Genomic DNA, 20,518 nt, shown 5'->3' with positions numbered 1-20,518 from the left:
TGAGCCGAAGGCAGAGGTTTAACCCATTGAGCCACCCAGGTGCCCCTGATATAATATCTGTTTTATTATTTGATATATTATTTGATATTTGATACATTATTTGATATATCTGTATTATTTTATCTTTTATTTTGATTTTTTATATAATTTATATATTTAATATATAATTTTATTGAATCTATGATTATATATTTTATATCATATATATTTGTGTATGATACCCACATAAGCTAATACAAAAATATATTTGAAAAGTTAACACTAAAAATCTAAAGCAAAATGAATGAGATAAACCTATTGAGTTGCTGATATAATCATACAGAGAACCGTTTCAAGCAACTTTGAAACATAAGTGTTTTTTTAAACATATAATTTGTACAGTTCATATGGTATATCACAAACAGAGGAAAAGAAAAACTCCAACAAAATCTCAAATTGTTTTTAGGAATTATATTCTTTCCAGGTGTTTTGGCTTTCAACTCTGAAATTACTATATATGAGGTATAGAGAAAATGAGTAATTTGTTGCTGTCATTGAGAATTGCAACTTCTGAGATAAAGGAGAGACTAAAGTAAAATCAACAAAGTTAAGTAAAAAGCCCGCAGTTCTAAACTTGAATTAGAAATGTCAGAAGATGGGAGTCCTGCGTGACTATCGGTTAAGTATCCAACTCTTGATTACGACTCAGGTCACGATCTCAAGGTTGCAAGATTGAGCCCTGTGTCAGGCTCTGGGCTGGGCATGGAGCTTGCTTAAGATTTTCTCTCCCTCTGCCACTCCCCCTACTCTTTCTCTCTCCTCTAAAAAGAAATGTCAGAAGACTAAATCTGTCTTCTGAAAAGGCCAAGCAATAGTGACTAACACCATAGTGAGCGCTCTGGTTGAGGTCTATAATAATATATAAGAGCTCTTTGGAAAAAAGGATGTGTCCAGGTTTGGAGCAGGAATTGTCCAAGGTAAGTTTGGAATATCCTATCATATCAGAAAGCAACAAAACTTTTAAAGGCTCCAGGGGTCATAGCAGAAGAATTCAGAAGCCAACCTGAGGAGGCACTCAAAAGCCAAAGATGAGAAAATTCGAGCACAGTAAGAATAAAAATTGCCATGGATGGAAATGTGTCGACCCATATGATCGCATAATGACACTAAAAAATCCTTTAAGGAATGCTAGAGGATCAACCCATTATTCTGAAAGCTGGTACATAAAAGGAAATAATCAAATATTAAGCTTGTCTTTCTTAAACAAACTGAAACTCAGGGTAATGAAATAGTTGAGGAGAGTGTTTTTCTTTATATAAATATTCCACTTAGTATGTGAAAATCATATGATAGAAGTAGGAATTTCAAACTCTTAATGAAATAGTTAGTCTAAGTCATAAACATTTATGAAGGCTAACATCACAAAAAGAGGATAATCAGTATGTATCTCTCATTGGAACTATGCAATGTCAGCTATGAAATAGTCTTGTCAAAAACTCAAGCCTCTAACAACCAATTTACAGGAAGTGTAGACCACAGAAAATCGTGTTAAATAATTTTATGAATATGTAACCAATATAATCTAAACTGTAGAACCCCTAGGAAGAACTATTTGCTTTCCTCAATAAAAATTTGTGAGGAAAAAAGTAAGATATAAAGGAAGGAATGTGTAGAGTTCAAAGAAACTAGAGACTTATCAACTAATAGCAAGATGTGGGCTTTATTTGAATATTATTTGAAAATATACGGATGTATAAACACACACTTGTGGTTCAATTGGGAAAATTTCAACTCTTCTATGTAATTGATTTTTTTAAATTATAGAATTATTTTAGTTTTTTTTAGGTAAAAGAATTAAAAAGGAATCTTTATATTTTACATATACACTGCATTTTTTTCACATTAAATTACATGATATCTGGGATAATTCAAAAATAATCCAGAGAGAGGGATGAAAAAGATTCAGTGTGTTATGATTGTTGAGTCTAAGTGATCGCTATATGGGATTTCATTATCATATTCTTCCCATTGTTGTATGTATGCAAAACATTTCATCACAAAAGGTTAAACAAGAAAATGATCAGGGTGTTTTTAAAAGGGGAAGTTTTACTTCAGCCACAAAAAGGAGCAGGTCTATCTTCCCATCCGAAACAAATGCGATATATATATATTCATATATGTTTCGATTCATATATGTATCGATATTCATATACAAAATATATGAAACAGTGGTTTTAAATACCTAACATAAACAACAAAAGACAGGAAACAAGTGAAGGTGCCCTACAATTGCTCAGTTTACTGTCTTTAGAGAGTTCCCAGGCCATTGTGCAGGAAGGGGAAACCCAGACAAAATCCAGAGGTCTCCCTGACTTCAGAATATAGACATGACAGTCTATAGAGACTAATCATCACATGCATTTGAAGAAGCTACTAGGAAATGAACAATTGAACATATACCTTTTGAACTACCACTCACGATAGCATCAAAATCATGAAATATTTAGAAATGCATCTTAGAATGTATAAGACCCACACACCGAAAACTGCAAAACATCGCTGAGAGAAATCAAGGACCAAATTAACAAAGATTGAAAAATGGAGACATATACCATATCCATAAGACAGAAGACCCAAATTTATTAACATATCCATTTTTCACAAATTAATCTATAGGTTCACCACAATCCTAATCAAAATTTCATCATTTTTTTTCTTGTTAGAAATTGACACTTTGATTCTAACTCAAAGGTTCTAATATCAGAAAAGCAACACTGAAAAGAAGAACAAAGCTAAAGGACTAACATTATCCTATTTAAAGACTATTTTTTTTCTTCATTCACCCCTCCTTTATTTTTTTTAAACTTTATTTTAGTTTTTCAGTGTTCCAAGATTCATCATTTATGCATAACTAATTATAAAGCCATTTGATGGCATTGGTATAAAGCAAGCAGATAGATGCTTAGAACAGAACAGGGAGTCCAGAAACTGGACTCATCTGTGTATGAGCAATATTTGACCAAGATGCAAAGACAACCCAGTGGGGAAAGGACAGTCCTTTCAACAAATGGTATTGAAATATTTGAATGTCTATTTGCAAAGAATGAACTTCAGTTAAAAAAAAAAAAAAACCTCGAAATGCAATACAGATCTAAATGTGAAAGCTAAAACTGAATATTTTAAAAAACAATGTAGTTTTTGTTTTGTGTTTGTCACTATTAATCTCTAAGGGAGACTGCCCATCTATCATGAGTTTAACATTATTTGATAAGACTGACCATATAAATTATGAGTTCCCAACAGCATTCAACTATCAAGTAGAAGAGTTATATACAAAATAAGAATAAAGCAGATGTTAGAAGTCCAAGTGAATTTCAAAAACAGTTTTCTCACTGTCCAACATGTCTTCCCAATTCTGTCATTCTGTTGTCTCTTCCTCAGTGTACATTTAAGACCTCAGATGAAGTTTTTTATGGCCTTTAATAGGAAAGACTCCTAAACACTTCGTGGTATTAGATCCTGGCTTAAAAGAGCCCCAGAATGACTGTGGAGAAGACCATCATCATTCTCCTTCACAGTGGGCAGAAATCCACCTATTACATTAAGTTTCCTATCATGCCTGAAAAGAAAGATTCCTAGAAGACCAGATCTATGCTAATTTATAATAGGGAGCAAAGAATTGTTCTGAAAGATTGCAAGTATATTTGCCCATTAGAAGGACATTATTATGTCCATCATGATGGACATATATTATGTCCATCATTATTATCATTAATGATGTCTAGTCTGGAGAAGGCCTTTTATATCTGGAGAAAACAAAACAAAACAAAACAACATCACTCTATATTTTATGTAACATTTTGATCCTGAAACCTAAATCATTTCTGCTTGGGCTACAAATTTATAGATTTTTGTTTGCTACTTTGTGTTATAGGAAAATATCTGTTGCAGTTGTTAATTATGGCCCCCTTTCCTGGGAACCAGATAGATATGTTCATAGGATTGGAAAAAGAAAAACTAGAATTATATCCACCAGCCCGTTCTTATAATTACTATCCCATTTTGAAAAATGTCGATCGTTTCTTGATAAAATGCATTGTTCAGATCCTTTAGGAAAATTTTCTTCTTTGTACTCCCTACCCTCCTAAGCAACAAAGTTGTTAAAAACTGTTAAATCTGTTCAATCTACTCTAACCTTTAACAAATTTCCCAGATGTGTAGAATTTCCAAGCAGGGCTCCTGCTTATAACTCTTCATATTGAGAAGGATTTGATGAACTTATTCTAGAAAGAAAGTAACTCATATTTTCCTATTGTATTGTTATAAAAATGTATTTTTGAATCTCAAAAAGTACCTCACCTCAATTTATTGAATAGATATTCATTAAAAACTTACATATGAAACACTTATTTACATTAGGACACCACAGAAAAGTTTAATAACTTTGGGTTAGTCAAAGGGGTCTTAGATGTAATGCAAAAAGCAAGGTCCACAAAAGGAAAATTTGATAAACTGTACTTTAACAGAAGTAGAAATATCCACCCTTTGGGACACATTGTAAAGAAAATGGAAACAATAAGTCATAGAGTGAGAGAAGATCTTTACAAATCATATTTCTGATAAAGGCTTTGGATTCAGAATATAGAAAGAACTTCTTCTCGAAAGCTAATTAGAGAAAACAACATAATAAGCAAAAGATTTGAACAGATACTTCACCAAGAAGATATATAAGAAGAAAATAAGCACTTGAAAAGATGGTCAGTGCCATTAGTCATTAGGGAAATGCAAATTAAAACTACACATCTGTTAAAATGGCTAAATTTTTAAAAAATGACCATACCAAGTATAGACAAGAATGTGGAGGCCCTACAATTCTCATACACTGCCAGTAAGAATGCAAAATGGTACAAACACTTTGGGAAACAGTTGGGCAGTTTCTTAAAAAGTCAAACATTTACCTGCCCATATGACCCAGCCATTCCACAATTATGTATTTTCCCATACAAAATGAAAGTGTATGTCCATGCAAAGACTTGAACTCAAATTTTCATTGAGACATCATTTGTAATACTCTAATACTAGGAACAATTCAAATTTCCCATCAGTAGGTGAATGGAAATACAAACCAATCTATCCATATACCGGGGTTCGCCTCAGGAATAAAAAAGGAATAAACTATTGACATATTTAACAAAAGGACACATTTTAAAATAATTATGAATTTTATCCTTGTAAAATTACCCCAAAATATGTTATAAAAGACATAAAAATGCCTACTGAATAATACCATTTATATACAGTTCTAAACATGCAAAATCATTGACTAAGGATGGGGATGGGGAGAGAGAGAGGTTGAGAAGAGGGATTACAAACAGGTACAAGGCAACCTTTGGGAGTACTGAATAGTCATTATCATTATTGTGGTGATAGTTTCATGGATAGTTACACAGATGTACATAAGTTAAAATCTATCAAATTGTACATTTTAAATATGCTCAGTTATATGTCAATTTTATCTCAATAGAGTTTTTTAATGTTTATTTTATTTTATTTTATTTTGATTTTTTTTTAATTTACTTGACAGAGATCACAAGTAGACAGAGAGGCAGTCAGAGAGAGAGGAGGAAGCAGGCTCCCTGCTGAGCAGAGAGCCTGATGCGGGGCTCCATCCCAGGACCCTGAGATCATGACCTGAGCTGAAGGCAGAGGCTTTAACCATTGAGCCACCCAAATGCCCCAGTAAAAAAAATTTTTTTAAGGCAAAAATGCCTCAAGCACTTTATTCCGTTAGGTAAATGTACAGAAAAAAAAATGCATATGAAGATGAGAGTAGTAGAAACAGAGATAAAAATTTAAGTCCTGTTTTGATTCATACGAACACACACAGATCTAAATTAATGAGACTTACCTTTTCTCCGACATACAGAGACTGTAATACTATTATGTGACTCAACTAGACGGTGAAGTTTTACAGATTGCTGAAAGAGAGGAACGGAAAATAGGAAAAGCCTTATTTATTTGAAGATACATCCAAAGTATTAATTCAGTAAAGCATTAGTCTCTTTAAAGATAGAACACTGTCTTGTGCCTGACTGAATACGCTGGCTAAAAACGAAGGACTAAGTAGCCGATCAGTCAACAGAAAAGTCATCCAGCTTGCTGTCCTGCTTACCAACAATAAGTATGTGTTCTTTGGTAGAAAGGAATTTCCCAGCCTGCTTGGTTCACTCAAAGTCGTTTTGATATCCATAAATTTGTCTTTAGGTCTTTCAGTTGAGAACATCAAGAACTTTAATCATTCAAGATATGTGTTTATACCTAAATAGCTTCAAGAACTAAGCATTATTTCAGGCTTGAGTTATCCCACATCAGAGTTCCTAATCTATAACTTTATAAGGAGTTTGGTGGTGCCTGCTATTTCCTCATAGTCTATGTTGTATTAATATATGAAATACATAGGACACTGAGAGTGAATCCATAACAAGATAGAAAAGAAAGATATAATAAGATTATATTAGATTTCACATTAATTAAGAAACTGTTGTGTAAAAGAACTACCTGCTTCTAGGAGTTAAAACTCCTAATCATTTAGTGTATTCATTTTTTTATTCTGATTTTGCTCTTTAAGACACCCCCTAAATCTCTGATATTAAACATTTACAGATCTGACTAATATGTCCTAAGAATGATCAGTAGAATAATATAAGGTGAAAGATAGAGTGTTCTATTGTTAACTTATTCTTTTATTCATTTTTGCATTCACGCAACCTTATTAAACAACCTTTATGTGCCAGGGACTATGCTAAGAAGAGGAGATGCAATGGTTAAAAAAGAAAAAAAGGATATGATTCTTACCAGCAAGGAATTTACAACCCACTGGGAAAAATATTTTTAATCAAATAATCACAAACATAAAGGTATCATTACAATCAGAAATAAGGGGGGAAAATGTTCTTTTGGAGCATATATAGCCAATGGAAGCAGTAAAAATCTTCCCGAAAAAAGTGGCTTTGAATCAAATAGATTGTTGAATCTCTGAATGTCAAACTCAAAAGAAATATTTGGATTTGAAATATTTATAAATTTTAAAGTCACTTTAGAATTCATTGGTATACAGTTACAAGAATAATGAAGAATCTCTTAATACAGTCACGTGAAAAGGACAACAAGACATAGTGTTAGTAGAAGCAATAACAAAACTGGGTAGGAAATGATATAATGATGCTACCTGATGCTAATATAATGATGCTACAGTTTGCATATTGTTTTGATGTTGAGACACTCCTCCCCAAGGAAAAGCCAGGTAGAAGAGGAGGAACTATAAAAAGAGACTGAGAAAGAACTACTAGAGAGGATGACAGTGTGTGTCTCTGAAGCCTAAGGGAAAGAGCATTTCAGAAAGAAGCAATGGAGCAGTTAACTGTCAAATGCAAGGAAAGAGGGTTAGCAAAAGCTGCAATGCGAAAAAAAAAAAAAAAAAATGTCCACTGTGGGAGGGGGACTATAAAATCAGCAAACAAAAGACTGACAATCCAATAAAAACTAATGGAGGACATGAATACAGTTCACAGTGAAAAAATACAAACAGCTTAGGACATGACCAAGTGCTCCAATCATAATGGAAACATGCTGTTAAAGTTATGGGATTCTATTTTCACTTATATTAGCAAAGATAAGGAAAACCAACACCCATCTACTATTGGGAGGAGTGTAAATTGTTTAAGAGGCATTTTGACCACATCTATTAAAATAATATATCTAGTTTATAATTATAATTTCAAGTATAGAAATTTTATATCTCCATACAAGTCATATATAAGGAGACAATATACCTGTTATATACATAACTACATGTAATATGAATTATGCATATTCATAATTTATATATATTTATAAACACACATATATGTGGAGGTATAGACAGGTATATGTGCAAGAATTGTCATTATTTTAATAGCAAAAAACTAGAAACGATCTAAATATCCAACAACATAACTGGTTTACATCTAGAGAAAACACATTTGTGCAGATTTGGGATGATATTTAAGATATATTAGGTGAAAAACGCAAGTGCAGAACAGTGTGCATAGTGTATTTCCATTTGTGTGAAACAAATTAGTGTACATGTGTTTAATATTGCTAAACATTATAGAACATTTGGACCCAGTGGATGCCTTCAGAAAGGGGATCTGGATACTGGGAGAACCAAGGTTGGAGGGATATTTATTTTTTATTTACATTGTATTGTCCTATTTGAGTCTTTTAAAAATTATGTCCCTGTATTACTCCTTCTACTAAGAAAAAAAATAACTAGTTTAAAAAAGGAATATAAAAAAAAATTTAGGGGCGCCTGGGTGGCTCAGTGGGTTAAGGCCTCTGCCTTCAGCTCAAGTCATGATCTCGGGGTCCTGGGATCGAGCCCCGCATCGGGCTCTCTGCTCCTCAGAGAGCCTGCTTCCTCCTCTCTCTCTGCCTACTTGTGGTCTCTCTCTGTCAAATAAATAAATAAAATCTTTAAAAAAAAAATTTAAAGCTAGCTATGGCATTAGGATTATAGTGGTGACCTTAACAAGAGTTTTTTTAATGGAGTCGCAAAAGTGAAAATCAGGTCAATATAGCGAAAAGTGAGAGGGAGATCAGTAAGTCATGAGAGCATGCATAAAGAATTTTTCCTACAAAAGGAAGAAGAGAGGCTGAGTAGTAGCTAAACGTAGAAGTTTTATCAAGAGAGGGGATTGTTACTTCCCTTGAGCATGTTTAATGCTGATAGAAAGGCCATTGGGGGAGTGATGGAGGAGGTCCACTTACAGTGACCATGTAAGTACCCTGAGCAGATGGAAAAGGATGCTATTGCAAGCATAGGCAGAGGGCCCTTTCTCCTCTGTAATAAGAGGGCAGGGCAGAAGGGAAGCAGAGACAGGGTCATTTGGGAGTTTGTGGGTGGGGAGTTGAGCAAATTCCTATCTTATAGTTTCTATCTTCTTTGTGGAACAAGAAGGGAGATTATCTTCTGAATTAGAGGAGTGGAATAAGAGTAATTAGGCATTTCATAAAAAGTGAGGAGAGTTTGGTTTGAAACCTTACTTTTGAGAATGGGAGACTGTGATCAACCAATCTCTTCTACATGACTTTTTCCCAAAAGCACTTAGACCCCTTGATGTGGGCATAAAGAAAGACAAGTGTTGGACTCAGGCTTTAATGAATAAGTACCATCCAAACAACATGGGCAAAAGAGTCATTATTAAATAGACTCTTCCACCTTCCACCCTCTCCCACTACCTTCAGGATCTAACAGTGCTATCTGCATATATTTTTTCACTTACTCACAATTCATAGAATTTGTATCTTCTAACTGATCAGCCTGAGTAAACTAGAGGGAAAAACATAACTTGGAAGGCTAGGAATTGGGATGTGAGAGAAGGAAAAGGAATAACATTATTTGGCATAAGTACTTGTGTTAGATATTCACAAACCTGATCTCATTTATTGTAGAGTTGGCAATAACTATTTTCTGATTCTTCTTTCTAACAAAATTTCAATAAAGTTCCTACTGATCTCTTTCTGTGGCCACAAGATTGGTGGGAAAAACTCACCTCTCTGAGATCATAGACCGTCAAAGCTATGGACATGATGGACATAATTATGATGGCAAAAGCATATTCCTTATAGTCTTCACTAAACCACAAACAGACACTGAAGAGTTGAAATATGTAAAATGGATTTAAAACCTGTTGGCAGGAAAACAGCAAGACAAAAGGAATAATTAGTCTTCACATTAGCTATTCATTGACTTGTTTGCTTTCATAAATCACCCTATACAATATTCTCATTCTTATTACATTTATTCAGCAATTATCATATGCCAGACACTGTACTAAGCAACTTTACTTGAATTTTCTCTTTTAATTTCCATAATTACCTTATTACCCAGAAGCTATTACTTATCACCATTGAAAAGGTGGAAAAGCTGAGTCTCCCAGACCTTGACAAACTTGCTCAACCTCACGCAGCTGTAATAGCCACAGATTAGGGCTTGAACCCAGGCAATCTGGCCCTGGAGCCCTTACTTTTAATCACTATTAACTTTATCATTTACAAAGTAGTGTCTCATGGATCCTCATACTGACCATCGCAAGGGTGTTGGGTGTGAATATTTCCAGGTCCTGTTTACATGTACTGGCCATAAGAAGGCTGAAATTAAGACTCCAGGTTTACAAAGTTAAAATGTTCTCAAGTCTGTTGTTCTTTCTTATGACACACCATCTACGATCTTCAAAGCCATCAAAACACCTTAGATTAATGGCTAAGTTGAAGACCACAATTGCTCATAAGTAGAGAGCCAAGCTGAAAGTGGGAAACTTGTCACTGAATATCTAGAACACTGTGGAGAAAGGAGAGGCTAACTCCAACAGTCGTTAGCCTGTTTTGGTTTAAGACTTTTTGTGCCCTTACTCCAATACTTTCTAGTTTCTTTCTATTTGTTTAGGATGGGAACATTATTCCTTGACTCTGGTTAGGGAAGGAACACACAGAAACATTTCCTTTCAGTTTCTTTTGCTTCCTTCAATTCCTGAAAGAAAACTTGCTAGAAATATTCAGAAAGTACCTTGAATTTAGTATGTTTTTTATAAAGGAAGTAGTGAAGTACAAGAAAAGACCCAGAGTACAGCTGTACAGTTATAGTTTCATAATAATCATGGCTAAGTGAAAAATAAGCCCAGTAGTAGAGTCAAAGAGGAAAAATTCAACTCATCAAATGATGTTTAAGTCCTTTTTCTCCTCCCACACACACAGTGAGATGGAGAAAACTAGTAAGTCCAAGCAGATGTTTTTCTTCCTATAATTCTAGATGTTGAGGAAATTGTATATTGTGTTCATAAGAAAAGTTCTGAGTTTTTTAAATTTTTAATTATTATTTCAGTTTGACAAATTTGAGACAGACTAAGAAACATAGGATTAAAAAGGAAAGAAAGAGAAGAAATATATGTTTATCCAGTTATAAAAGGATAAGTGGATACATCAGCATCATATCTTATACTATATCAGGCAACATGTACAAAAGATGGTCTCTGAGAAAAAGAGTAGAAGAGAGATATGAAGAAACTATACTTCGTATTTTTTTAAAATATCCCAAATTACAGTTATGTATTGACAAGTAGCATTCCTGATCTTTTAACTAGAACTGAATTCCTTTATTCTCCAGCCAGGATGAAGAGAAAGTACTGATTACCTCCTTGATGAGTAGTTTCCAAATTGGTGTGATTTCAACATCAATAGTATTAGGCCCACATATTAACCTCCTACAGAGAGAAATCATAGATCAGTTAGTTATTAATAATAAAAATGAAACCCACTTTTTACTTGTTCACGAAAAGTTCTTTTCACTCTCTCACAATCAACAAAAGTCCCCCTTGTTACATAATGTCCCCGTCCTTTTCAAAATAAGTGAGGAAGGGGAGAGTTCCCAAGGCCAAAAACAATAAACTTGATCTTTTTGCATCTGTTGAATTGACTCTTCCTCAGGTCTAAATATTTCCCTGATGGCAATTTGGGTATTTAATTTAGCCATTGCCTCATTAAGGTAGTTTTGAGATTGGCACTCTCTCAACTCTGTCCCCAACTTTGCCTCTGTGGATGTGGGATGGAGGGATAATTACAAGAAAATCGTTTTACCTTCCTACACTTGTTCAGCTGTGGGAAGCTGCAGAATTTGTTTTAAGAAAAGATGTTGGGGACATTAGGCTGCCGGCAAGATAGCAGAGGAGTAGGAGACCTAAGTATCGTCAGGTCCCAGGAGTTCAGCTAAATAGTTATCAAACCATTCTGAACACCTACAAACTCAACAGGAGATTGAAGAGAAAAAGAGCAGGAATTCTAGCAACAGAAAATTGAGCACTTTCTGGAAGGTAGGACATGTGGAGAAGTGAATCCAAAGCAACATACAGGGGGAGGGGCCTGCTCCTGGGAAGTGAGAGAGCAGCAGTGCACAAAATCAGAACTTTTAGAAGTATGCTCCCCTGAAGGACATCTCTCCAGAAGCTAAGCAGGGGGTGGAGCCCTCTGGGGACAATGTGGTCTCAGAACCCTCAGGGTCACAGAGAGACTAGGGATGTCTGAGTGTGGCAGAACCTCCAGGTATCAGAGCAGGGAAGCCAGCTGGAGAGATGGAGACAAGGAGTGGTCTCTCAGCTCGAGGTTACCTTAAACTGTGATCCAATGCACAGTCGGACCACTGCTCTTCAAGCAGCTACCCCACAAGTGGCAGATCTGGAGAGATCCCTTCCTTCCAGCTCTGAAAGGAGCAGTGCAGGAGCACACTGCAGGAATCTGCTGGGTTTGGAGACTCCAAACCGGGTTGTGCACCATAGACAGAAATGCTCAGTCACAGGCCAGGTGAGTACAAAGCCCAGCCGGGGACCAGGGAGAGGGAGTGATTGACTGCTTTTCTCTGAGGGTGCACTGAGGAGTGGGAGGCTAACATTTTCACTCCCATCCTTCAAAGCTCTATGGAAAGCATTCAGGAACAAAAGCTACCAAGAGGGGCACCAGAGAGACTCACTGGATTAAGCCTCTACCTTCAGCTGAGGTCATGATCCCAAGGGTCCTGGGATTGAGCATCAGGCTCTCTGCTCAGTAGGGAGCCTGCTTCCCTCTCTGTCTCTTCATGCCTCTACCTACTTGTGATCTCTAGCTCTGTCAAATAAATAAAATATTAAAAAAAAAAAAAAAAGCTACCAAGAGTGAACTGAAAGAACAGATTGCTTAGCCTGGCCCCTGGCAAGGGCAGTGCAATTCTGCCTCAGGCAAAGACATTTGAGAATCACTACAACAGGCTCCTCCCCCAGAAGATCAAGAATATCCAGCCAAGACCAAGTTCACTGATCAATGAGAACTGCAGAATGCCAGAGCTAGGGAAAAGCAACACATTGAATTCATGGCTTTTTTTTCCCCATGAATCTTTAGTCTTTCAAAGTTAAATTTAAAAAAAAAAAAAATCCTTTTTCTATTTTTTGAATTTTTCTCTTTCTTATAACTATTTTATCATATCAATGCCTTTTAAAAATCTTTTTAAATTTTCATTGTTATGGTCATATTTTATCCTTTCATTGTATTTAAACTTATTTTTTGTAACATATAAGTTTTTTTTTTTTTTTTTAATTTTGGGATAGAGTTTCTTCTAATAGACCAATATATACCCTAAATCTAGCACATGGCTTTGTTCTAGTATCCATCCTGATCACATTCTTTCCTCCTTTTTCTTTTTTTTTTTAACCAACTTCTTATCAGTTACTTTTTTAGAATCCTTTTTTAATTTTCATCTTTACAGTCATATTCCATCCCTTCATTGTGTTTCCCTTATTTTTGTATATAGATAAGTTTTTTTTTTTTTCTTTAAAATTTTGGGAAGGAGTTTCTTCTAAGAGACCAAAATACACCCAAAATCAAGTGTGTGGCTCTATTATATTCACCAGTCCAATATATATACATATTTTTTTTTCTTTTATTCCCCCTTTCTTCTCCCCACAGTTTTAGGTCACTTCTGATTTGGTTAGTGTATATTTTTCTGGAGTCATTGCTACCTTTTTAGCATTTTGTTTTCTCATTTATCTGTTCTTATCTGGATAAAATGACAAGATGGGAAAACTCACAAAAAAAAAAAAATGAACAAGAGGAAGTACCAATGGCTAGGGACCTAATCAATAAAAACATTAGTAATGTGTCAGAACTAGAGTTAAGAATGATGATTATCAAAGTGCTAGCAGGGCATGAAAGAAGCATGGAAGATATTAGAGAATCCCTTTCTGGAGAAATAAAATCCTTTTCTGGAGAAACAAAAGAACTAAAACCTAACCAAGTTGAAATTTTGAAAAAACGCTATTAGTGAGGCACTATAAAAAATGGAGGCTCTTACTGCTAGGATAAATGAGGTAGAAGAGAGAATTAGTGATATAGAAGACCAAATAATAGAGAATAAAGAAGCTGAGCAAAAGAGAGACAAACAACCACTGGAGCATAGGAGGGGAATTCAAGAGATAAGTGATATCATTAGACAAAACAATATTAGAATAATTGGGATTCCAGAAGAAGAAGAAGAAAGAGAGGGGCAGAAAGTATATTAGAGCAAATTATAGCAGAGAATTTCACTAATTTGGCAAAGGGAACAAGCATCAGGATCCAGGAGGCACAGAGAATGCCCCCTCAAAATCCATAAAAATATGTCCACACCCCATCATTTAAAGTGAAACTTACAAGTCTCAGTGACAAAGAGAAAATCCTGAAAGCAGCTCAGGACAAGAGGTCTATAACATACAATAGTGGAATTATTAGATTGGTAGCAGACCTATCCACAGAGATCTGGCAGGCCAGAAAGGACTGGCATGATATATTCAGAGCACTAAATGAGAAAAATATGCAGCCAAGAATACTATATCCAGCTAGGCTATTGTTGAAAATAGAAGGAGAGATAAAAAGCTTTCAGGAAAAACAAAAATTAAAAGAATTTGCAAACACCAAACCAGCCCTACAGGAAATATTGAAAGGCATCCTCTAAGCAAAAAGAGAGCCTAAAAGTAACAGGCCAGAAAGGAACAGAGACAATATACAGTAACAGTCACCATACAGGCAATACAATGGCACTAAATTCATATCTTTTAATAGTTACCCTAAATGTAAATGAGCTAAATGCCACAATCAAAAGACACAGGGTATCAGAATGGATTAAAAAAACAAGACCCATCAATATTCAATCTACAAGAAACTCGTTTTAGTCCCAAAGACACCTCCAGATTTAAAGTGAGGGGGGTGGAAAACAATTTACCATGCTAATGGACATCAAAAGAAAGCTGGGGTGGCAATTCTTATATCAGATAAATTATGTTTTAAGCCAAAGACTATAATAAGAGATGAGGAAGGACACTATATCATACTTAAAAGGTCTGTCCAACAAGATCTAATAATTTTAAATACCTATGCCCCTAACATGGGAGCAGCCAACTATATAAACCAATTAATAACAAAATCAAAGAAACACAGCGACAATAATACAATAATAGTAGGGAACTTTAACACCCCCCATCACTGAAATGGACAGATGATCTAAGCAAAAGATCAACAAGGAAATAAAAGCTTTAAATGACACACTGGACAAGATGAACATTACAGATATATTTAGAACATTCCATCCCAAAACAACAGAATACACATTCTTCTCTAGTACACATGGAACTTCTCCAGAATAGACCACATCCTGGGTCACAAATCAGGTCTCAACCATTACCAAAAGATTGGGATCATTTCCTGCATAATGTCAGACCACAATGCTTTGAAACTAGAATTCAGTCACAAGAGGAAAGTTGGAAAAAACTCAAATACATGGAGGCTAAAGAACATCCTACTAAAGAATAAATGGGCCAGCCAGGAAATTAAAGGAGAATTTTAAAAATTCATGGGAACAAATGAAAACGAAAGCACAACTATTCAAAATCGTTGGGACACAGCAAAGGCAATCCTGAAAGGAAAGTATATGGCGATACAAGCCTTTCTCAAGAAACAAGAAAGGTCTCAAGTACACAACCTAACCCTACATCTAAAGGTGCTGGAGAAAGAACACCAAAGAAAGCCTAAACCCAGCAGAAGAATAGAAGTAATAAAGATCAGAGGAGAAACCAATGAAATAGAAACCAAAAAAAAACAGTAGAAAAAATCAACAAAACTAGGAGCTGGTTCTTTGAAAGAATTAATAAGAGTGATAAACCCCTGGCCACACTTATCAAAAAGAAAAGAGAAAGGACCCAAATTAATAAAACCATAAATGAAAGAGGAGAGATCACAACCGATACCAAAGAAATACAAACAATTATAAGAACATATTATAAGCAACTATACACCAGCAAATTTAGCAATCTGGAAGAAATGGATGCATTCCTAGAGACATAAAAACTAACAAAACTGAGCCAGGAAGAAGTAGAAAACCTGAACAAACCCATAACCAGTAAGGAGATTGAAGCAGTCATTAAAAATCTCCCAACGAACAAGAGCCCAGGGCCAGAAGGCTTCAAGGGGAATTCTACCAAACATTTAAGGAAGAATTAATACCTGTTCTCCTGAAACTGTTCCAAAAAATAGAAATGGAAGGAAAACTTTTAAACTCCTTTTATTTTTTTTTAAAGAATTTATTTATTTATTTGACAGAAAGAGATCACAAGTAGGCAAAAAGACAGGCAGAGAGAGAGGTGGGGGAAGCAGGCTCCCCACTGAGCAGAGAGCCCAATGTGGGGCTCGATCCCAGGACCCTGAGATTATAACCTGAGCTGAAGGCAGAGGCTTAACCCACTGAGCCACCCAGGTACCCCTAATCTCCTTTTATGACCTTAATCCCCAAACCAGAAAAAGACCCCATCAAAAAGGAGAATATTCCTAATGAATATAGATGCAAAAATTCTCACCAAAATACTAGCCAATAGGATCCAACTGTACCTTAAAAGGATTATTTACAACAACCAAGTGGGATTTATTCCTGGGCTGCAAGTTTTGTTCAACATCTACAAATCAGTCAATGTGATACAATACATTAATAAAAGAAAGAACAAGAACCATATGATACTCTCAATAGATGCTGAAAAAGTATTTGACAAAATATAGCATTTTTCTTGATCAGAACTCTTCACAGTGTATAGATAGAGTGTACATACCTCAATATCATCAAAGCCATTTATGAAAAACCCACTACAAATATCATTGTGAATGGGGAAAAACTGAGAGCTTTCTCCTAAGGTCAGGAACATGCATGGATGTCCAATATCACCACTGCTATTCAACATAGTACTAGAAGTCCTAGCCTCAGCAATCAGACAACAAAAAGAAATAAAAGGCATCTGAATTGGCATAGAAGTCAAACTCTCACTCTTTGCAAATGAAATGTTACTTTATGTGAAAGACCCAAAAGACTCCACTCCAAAACTGCTAGAACTCATACAGGAATTCAGTAAAGTATCAGGATATAAAATCAATGCACAGAAATCAGTTGCATTTCTATACACTAATAGCAAGACAAAAGAAAGAGAAATTAAGGGGTCGATCCCATTTATAATTGTACCCAAAACCATAAGATACCTAAGAATAAACCTAACCAAAGAAGCAAAGAATCTGTACTCAGAAAACTATAAAGTAAACATGAAAGAAATTGAGGAAGACACAAAGAAATAGAAAAGCATTCCATGCTCATGGACTGCAAAAACAAATATTTTGAAACTGTCTATGCTACCTAAAACAAACTACACATTTATTTCAATCCCTATCAAAATACCAACCTTTTTTTTTTTTTTTCAAAGAAATGGAACAACTAATCTTAAAATTTATATGGAACCAGAAAAGACCCTGAATAGCCAAAGGAATGTTGAAAAAGGAAACCAAATTTGGTGGCATCACAATTCCAGACTTAAAGCTCTATTACAAAGCTGTAGTCATCAAGACAGTATGGTACTGGCACAAAAACAGGCACATAGATCAGTGGAAGAGAATAGAGAGCGCAGAAATGGACCCTCAACTCTATGGTCAACTAGTTTTTGACAAAGCAGGAAAGAATGTCCAATGGAAAAAGGACAGTCCCTTCAACAAATGGTGTTGGGAAAATTGGACAGCCACATGCAAAAGAATGAAACTGAACCATTTTGTGTGTGGACACCACACACAAAAATAGACTCAAAATGGATAAAGATATCAATGTGAAAAAGGAATCCATCAAATTCCTTGAGAAGAACACAGGCAACAACCTCTTCGACCTCAGCTGTAGCAACTTCTTCCTAGAAACATCGCCAAAGGCAAGGGAAGCAGGGGCAAAAATGAACTATTGGGACTTCATCAAGATCAAAAGTTTTTGCACAGCAAAGGAAACAGTCAACAAAATCAAAAGACAAATGACAGAATGGAAGAAGATATTTGCAAATGACATATCAGATAACAGGCTAGTATCCAAAATCTATAATAAACTTATCAAACTCAACACCCAAAGAACAAAGAATCCAATCAAGAAATGGGCAAAAGACATGAACAGACATTTCTGCAAAGAAGACATCCAAATGGCCAACAGACACATGAAAAAGTGCTCAACATCCCTCGGCATCAGGGAAATACAAATCAAAACCACAGTGAGGCACCACCTCACACCAGTCAGAACAGCTAAAATTAACAAGTCAGGAAATGACAGATGTTGGCGAAGATACAGAGAAAGGGGAACCCTCCTACACTGTTGGTGGGAATGCAAGCTGGTGCAGTCACTCTGGAAAACAGCATGGAGGTTCCTCAAAACATTGAAAATAGAGCTACCCTACAATCCAGCAATCACACTACTGAGTATTTACCCTAAAGATAACAAATGTAGGGATCCAAAGGGGCAAGTGCACACAGAGACTTCTAGCAGTGATTTCCACAATAGCCAAACTATGGAAAAAACATAGATGTCCATCAGCAGATGAAGGGATAAAGACAATGTGGTGTATATATACACAATGGACCATTATGCAGCCCATCAAAAAAATGAAATCTTGAATTTGCAATGATGTGGATGAAACTAGAGGGTATTATGTTAAGCGAAATAAGTCAATCAGAGAAAGCCAATTATCATATAATCTCTCTCACATGAGGAATTTGAGAGGCAGGGCAGGGAGTCATGGGGGATAGGGAGGGAAAAAATGAAGCAAGATGGGATCAGGAGGGAGACAAACCATAAGAGACTCTAAATCTCAGGAAAAAACTGAGGTTTACTGGGGGATTGGTTGGGTGGCAGAGGGATAGGGTAGCTTGGTTATGGACATTGGGGAGGGTATGTGCTATGGTGAGTGCTGTGAAATATGTAAGCCTGATGATTCACAGACCTATACCTGTGGGGGAAATAATACATTGTATGTTAATAAAAAATAAAAAAATAAATTTAAAAAAGAAAGAAAAATTGTTGGGATCTCAATAGCTCTCGCACACAGTTATATAGCTCTTTAATTGAAAACCTAAAGCTGGGACGCCTGGGTGGCTCAGTTGGTTAAGCGGCTGCCTTCGGCTCAGGTCATGATCCCAGCGTCCTGGGATCAAGTCCCACATTGGGCCTCTTGCTCGGCAGGGAGCCTGCTTCTCCCTCTGCCTCTGCCTGCCATTCTGTCTGTCTGTGCTTGCTCTCTCCCTCTCTCTCTCTCTCTGATAAATAAATAAATAAAATAAAATTAAATTAAAAAAAAGAAAAGAAAACCTAGAGCTATGTATCTATGATTATGCAGAGCAATGACCGATTAAGAGCTATTTTGCTGTTGGGAACACCAACCACTCTCTCCTTGCCTTCTGTATAGACTTTCAGTTCAAATAGATTGGGCAAATACATTAGAGCAGTGCCTCCTGAACTTTAATGTTCATACAGATGACTTCATGATCTTGTTAATGTGAAGACTCTGATTCAATAAGGATGATGCATGGTCTAAGATTCTGCATTTCTTTTTTTTTTTTTTTTTAAGATTTTATTTATTTATTTGACAAAGAGAGAGAGAGATCACAAGCAAGGGGAGCAGCAGAGAGGAGTGGGAGAATCAGGCTTCCCAGTGAGCAGGGAGCCCGATGCAGGAATTGATCCCAGGACCCTGAGATCATGACCTGAACTGAAGGAAGATGCTTATCCAGCATCACCCAGGTGCCCCCAGATTCTGAATTTCTAACAAGTTTCTAAGTAATGCTGATGGTAAGGCTCTAGGTCCTCCAATTACTAAGAAACAGGGTGGAGGAAAATGTGAGAATCATAGAAACTTAGGACCAGCAAGAACTTTATAGGATCCTCCTTGCCTTATTAATAATTAGGCAACCAAATCCCAGAGATGAGAGGTTACTGGCTCAAAACCACACAGTGAGATTTTGAGAGATTCTAAACATTCCACACTGTGCCCTTCCTCTTCTTCTTCCACCTTCCATCTGTGTGACCTTGTTAGGGCCATCATACCTCTGTGAGTCTCAGATTTCTCATGTGTTACACTGGGAGGATAAGGACATTTGTTCTACCTCCCTGACAAGGTTGCTCTAATGAAGTGAAAAAATATATGTGCATGCATTTAATTTAACCATACTGAATAGAGCATTACAAGGTTTTCTGATATTGACCAGCTAAGATAACGATGTGTTGGGCTCTCTAGTTGCTAATGGTAACTGTCTTTTGGAGCTGATGTAGGTAACAGGAGGCATGGTACCTAATCTCTTGTTCTTCTTTTGTTAGACCTGATCCAAATTTTAGATGTATCTTGGCAGAACTGAGCCAGTCTTCCAAACAACTGAAATAACAATAATGAGAAAGACATATTTAGAAATAATATTTTTGAGATAAATTTCTCTTTTGAATGAAACTGCCAAAACAACTTACCCAATTTTCTGGAACTGTCCTTCTAAGTTGTTCCAAACATATCTTATTTTCTGCACTTTTATGCATCTCACCTGCAAAAGAAAAGTACTAAGAAAGTCTCTAGTTTAAGGATTTGTAAATACATAGCAGTTCAGTAGCTAAAGAAGCATCTGG

General features: G+C 35.9%; 1 protein-coding gene across 1 annotated transcript in view; it reads right to left on the bottom strand.

Annotated features, from left to right (window-relative positions):
* Nucleotides 1-20,518, bottom strand: part of ATP13A4 (ATPase 13A4) — a 127,782-nt gene that overhangs the window by 55,413 nt on the left and 51,851 nt on the right. Inside the window, exons 4-8 of the mRNA XM_059388017.1 lie at nucleotides 20,366-20,436; nucleotides 20,196-20,276; nucleotides 11,210-11,279; nucleotides 9,573-9,707; nucleotides 5,888-5,957 (exon numbers count right to left, since the gene is read on the bottom strand). Of these exons, the coding sequence (XP_059244000.1) occupies nucleotides 5,888-5,957; nucleotides 9,573-9,707; nucleotides 11,210-11,279; nucleotides 20,196-20,276; nucleotides 20,366-20,436 (427 nt within the window). The remainder of the gene's footprint in view (nucleotides 1-5,887; nucleotides 5,958-9,572; nucleotides 9,708-11,209; nucleotides 11,280-20,195; nucleotides 20,277-20,365; nucleotides 20,437-20,518) is intronic.

This window comes from Mustela nigripes, chromosome 2, assembly GCF_022355385.1.
Source record: "Mustela nigripes isolate SB6536 chromosome 2, MUSNIG.SB6536, whole genome shotgun sequence".
In the NCBI taxonomy this organism is placed as follows: domain Eukaryota; kingdom Metazoa; phylum Chordata; class Mammalia; order Carnivora; family Mustelidae; genus Mustela; species Mustela nigripes.
This window is presented reverse-complemented; position numbering and strand designations above follow the sequence as displayed.